Below are 5000 nucleotides of genomic sequence, written 5' to 3'. Positions count from 1 at the left end.
TGACCTGACACCAAGACTGCATCAGAAATAGCACCCTCTCCTGTCTGTAGTGCACTACTGTTGACCAGAGACTTATGGGCCCCCAGTCTGTAGTGCACTATGTAGGGAATAGGGTGCTATTTGAGGATGCCGCCTACAGTCTCTTCTGCTCTGTTCACTCTGTTCCTGAGGAGGGAGATCGCTCTGACACACACGCACGCACGCACGCACGCGCACATACACGCACGCGCACTCACACATACACACACGCACACACACACACACACACACACACACACACGCACACACACGCACTCGCACATACACGCACACACGCACATACACGCACACGCACTCACACACACACACACACGCACTCACACACAGTCTGCGGTGTGACCTCTGAGTTTGATATGCAACACTGCCGTATCACATGAAAGACGTCTAGTCATGTTTTGAAGAGATAGAGGTTGTAATTGATCCTAAAGTATTGATATGAACTGGGACTGGTCTCTCCTCCAGGTGACTGTTAGGTGTGTGTGTGTGTGTGTGTGTGTGTGTGTGTGTGTGTGTGTGTGTGTGTGTGTGTGTGTGTGTGTGTGTCTGATGTATTCCTGATTTCTCTCCTCCAGGTGACTGTTATGTGTGTGCCTCCAACGAGCCCTATCGTAAACTGGACTACACCAAGATCAACAACCCAAACTGGAAGCCCGGTGTTACCGCTGGTACCCCGAGCGGTTCCTCTACTGCTCTTTCCACTGGGACACGGTCTGGGTCAGGGTCTGGGTCAGGTCCAGGCCCGGGAGGTCAACAGGTGGTCAGAGAGAGTAATGACTTTATAAAGCCTAAACTGGTCACGGTGATTCGCAGCGGAGTGAAGCCGAGGAAAGCGGTCAGGATTTTATTGAACAAGAAGACAGCTCATTCTTTTGACCAGGTTCTGGAGGATATCACTGAAGCTATCAAACTGGACTCTGGTGCCGTCAAGAGACTTTATACACTGGACGGGAAACAGGTAGGACAGAAAGGGGAGTATGTGTGCGTGTTTTATAACATTTTAACTGAACCTTTATTTAACGAGGCAAGTCAGTTAAGAACAAATTCTTAATTTCAATGACGGCCTAGGAACAGTGGGGTTAACTGTCTTGTTCAGGGGCAGAACGACAGATTTTTACCTTGTCAGCTCGGGGATTCGATCAAGCAACCTTTCGGTTACTAGCCCAACGCTGTAACCACTAGGCTACCTGCCGTGCTCAGTGTGTGTGTTCAATGTGTGTGACAAGAGCTGTGGAGAGACTGTATATGAAAAGAAGGTGAGAGAGAGACAGAGAGATGTATTTACCTGTGTCAGGAAGCATTAGAGAGACAGAGAGATGTATTTATCTGTGTCAGGAAGCATTAGAGAGAGAGACAGAGAGACAGAGATGTATTTATCTGTGTCAGGAAGCATTAGAGAGAGAGAGACAGAGAGATGTATTTATCTGTGTCAGGAAGCATTAGAGAGAGAGACAGAGAGATGTATTTATCTGTGTCAGGAAGCATTAGAGAGAGAGAGAGACAGAGAGACAGAGAGGTGTATTTATCTGTGTCAGGAAGCATTAGAGAGAGACAGAGAGACAGAGAGATGTATTTATCTGTGTCAGGAAGCATTAGAGAGAGAGAGACAGAGAGATATATTTATCTGTGTCAGGAAGCATTAGAGAGAGAGAGACAGAGAAATGTATTTATCTGTGTCAGGAAGCATTAGAGAGAGAGAGACAGAGAGATGTATTTATCTGTGTCAGGAAGCATTAGAGAGAGACAGAGAGACAGAGAGATGTATTTATCTGTGTCAGGAAGCATTAGAGAGAGAGAGACAGAGAGATGTATTTATCTGTGTCAGGAAGCATTAGAGAGAGAGAGACAGAGAGAGATATTTATCTGTGTCAGGAAGCATTAGAGAGAGACAGAGAGACAGAGAGATGTATTTATCTGTGTCAGGAAGCATTAGAGAGAGACAGAGAGACAGAGAGATATATTTATCTGTGTCAGGAAGCATTAGAGAGAGACAGAGAGACAGAGAGATGTATTTATCTGTGTCAGGAAGCATTAGAGAGAGAGAGACAGAGAGATGTATTTACTGTGTCAGGAAGCATTAGAGAGAGACAGAGAGATGTATTTATCTGTGTCAGGAAGCATTAGAGAGAGAGAGACAGAGAGATGTATTTATCTGTGTCAGGAAGCATTAGAGAGAGACAGCGCTCTGTCTATCTGTGTTCTGTATGTTCTAGAAGGGGACTAATGGAAGAATGCTGCTATTCTAGAACATCTTATCTCCGTGACAACACATTGGAATCAGAACCTTCATCAACCCTTCACTTTACTACTATTCAAGAGTTAGAATCAAAATGATTTTCTAACGGTTCCGTTTTGATCAGAACCATTCCGTTCCACTGTTCCGACCAGCAAAATAAAGTTCTGAACCGGTTCAACCCAAAGAGTATCATTTCTTTCTGTTCCTTATTAGAACTCTGAAATTATTTATTATTTATTTATTTTTTTACATTTTGCTCAACCTTAAATTACTTCACCAATGGATAGAGGAGCTTGCTATGGAACGGGTAAGCTACACTGTATATACAAAAGTATGTGGACACCCCTTCAAATTAGTTGATTTGGCTATTTTAGCCACACCCGTTGCTGACAGGAGTATAAAATCGAGCACACCGCCATGCAATCTCCATAGACAAACATTGGCAGTAGAATGGCCTTACTGAAGAGCTCAGTGACTTTCAACGTGGCACCTTCATAGGATGCCACCTGTCCGACAAGTCAGTCTGCCCTGCTAGAGCTGCCCCCCGGGCAACTGTAAGTGCTGTTATTGTGAAGAGGAAACGTCTAGGAGCAACAACAGCTCAGCTGTGAAGTGGTAGGCCACACAAGCCGTAAAAAAAAAATCGCATAAAAATCGTCTGTCCTTGGTTGCAACACTCACTACCGAGTTCCAAACTGCCTCTGGAACCAGTGAAAGTAAATCTTAACGCTACAACATACAATGCCATTCTAGATGATTCTGTGCTTCCAACTTTGTGGCAACAGTTTGGGGAAGGCCCTTTCCTGTTTCAGCATGACAATGCCCCCTTACACAAACAGAGCTCCATGCAGAAATGGTTTGTGTGGAAGAACTTGACTGGCCTGCACAGAGCCCTGACCTCAACCCCATCGAACACCTTTGGGATGAAATGGAACGCCGACTGAGAGCCAGGACTAATCACCCAACATCAGTGCCTGACCTCACTAATGCTCCTTGTGGCTGAATGGAAGCAAGTCCCCGCAGCAATGTTCCAACATCTAGTGGAAAACCTTCCCAGAAGAGTGGAGGCTGTTATAGCAGCAAAGTGGAGGGACCAACTCCATATTACTGCCCATGATTTTGGAATGAGATGTCCACATACTTTTGATCATGTAGTGTATGTACAGGCATTGGACAGACAAGTGTAGTGTAAGGTGTGACAGGCAGGTGAGGAGAGAGCTGGGTATCTTGTTGTGGATATACAGTCTCTGAATTTTATACCAACAAAATAATACGGAGGTGCAGCTTCCACGGAGGAACTTTGAATGTCTTTGAACTTCAGAGACAGTTGGCTTTATTTAACTAATGTTGAACCAGAGCCTTGATCATGACTCAGTTCCATTCCATTATCACATCATGGCGCCTGGAGTTTTCCCAGAGCTAGCTAACAAGCTAGCTAGCTAACATGTTCTAATGCTTCCTATTCATGTTTCAGAGGGAGGGGCAGATGGAGGGGGAAGAGCTACAGGAGACTATGCATGTTTCAGAGGGAGGGGCAGATGGAGGGGCAGATGGAGGGGGAGGAGCTACAGGAGACTATGCATGTTTCAGAAGGAGGGGAGGGGCAGAGGGAGGGGCAGAGGGAGGGGGAGGAGCTACAGGAGACTATGCATGTTTCAGAAGGAGGGGCAGATGGAGCGGGAAGAGCTACAGGAGACTATGCATATTTCAGAAGGAGGGGCAGATGGAGCGGGAAGAGCTACAGGAGACTATGCATATTTCAGAAGGAGGGGCAGATGGAGCGGGAAGAGCTACAGGAGACTATGCATATTTCAGAAGGAGGGGCAGATGGAGGGGGAGGAGCTACAGGAGACTATGCATGTTTCAGAAGGAGGGGAGGGGCAGAGGGAGGGGCATAGGCTCTTTGTTATGTTTTGTTGTGAAACCCGAAATAAATGCCCGTAACACAAAATAACATTATTAACCGTTTCCCATGCTTTTAAAATAACGGTTCTGTTCCGGAACAGTATAGATCACTTTCATTCTCGGTTCTGGTTCTGTTCTTCGAAAAATGTAGTTATTTTCCATTTTTCTGTTCTGTTCCCTGAACCGGTTCCTACACCTAATACTAACATGAAAATGGGCTGAGAGATAAACTTAATGGTAGTTAAGTTCTGGGCCCCTCTATCCTTTCAGTTTGTTCTGGGCCCCCTCTCCTTTCAGTTTGTTCTGGGCCACTCTCTCCTTTCAGTTGGTTCTGGGCCACTCTCTCCTTTCAGTTTGTTCTGGGCCCCTCTCTCCTTTCAGTTGGTTCTGGGCCACTCTCTCCTTTCAGTTTGTTCTGGGCCCCTCTCTCCTTTCAGTTTGTTCTGGGCCCCTCTCTCCTTTCAATTGGTTCTGGGCCACTCTCTCCTTTCAATTGGTTCTGGGCCACTCTCTCCTTTCAGTTTGTTCTGGGCCCCTCTCTCCTTTCAATTGGTTCTGGGCCCCTCTCTCCTTTCAGTTTGTTCTGGGCCCCTCTCTTCTTTCAGTTTGTTCTGGGCCCCTCTCTTCTTTCAGTTTGTTCTGGGCCCCTCTCTTCTTTCAGTTTGTTCTGGGCCCCTCTCTCCTTTCAGTTTGTTCTGGGCCCCTCTCTCCTTTCAGTTGGTTCTGGGCCCCTCTCTCCTTTCAGTTTGTTCTGGGCCCCTCTCTCCTTTCAGTTTGTTCTGGGCCCCTCTCTTCTTTCAGTTGGTTCATCCACCTTAAAGCA

The 5000-nt window shown here is 46.4% G+C and overlaps 1 protein-coding gene across 1 annotated transcript in view; it reads left to right on the top strand.

The window, feature by feature from the left end:
• LOC106578203 (serine/threonine-protein kinase DCLK2) overlaps nucleotides 1–5000 on the top strand; it is an 84089-nt gene that overhangs the window by 6994 nt on the left and 72095 nt on the right. The window contains exon 2 of the mRNA XM_045711580.1: nucleotides 612–994. Coding sequence (XP_045567536.1) covers nucleotides 612–994 — 383 coding nt within the window. The remainder of the gene's footprint in view (nucleotides 1–611; nucleotides 995–5000) is intronic.

This window comes from Salmo salar, unplaced genomic scaffold, assembly GCF_905237065.1.
Source record: "Salmo salar unplaced genomic scaffold, Ssal_v3.1, whole genome shotgun sequence".
Lineage (NCBI taxonomy): Eukaryota > Metazoa > Chordata > Actinopteri > Salmoniformes > Salmonidae > Salmo > Salmo salar.
Note: the sequence above shows the minus strand (reverse complement) of the source record. Positions and strands in the feature narration are given on the sequence as shown.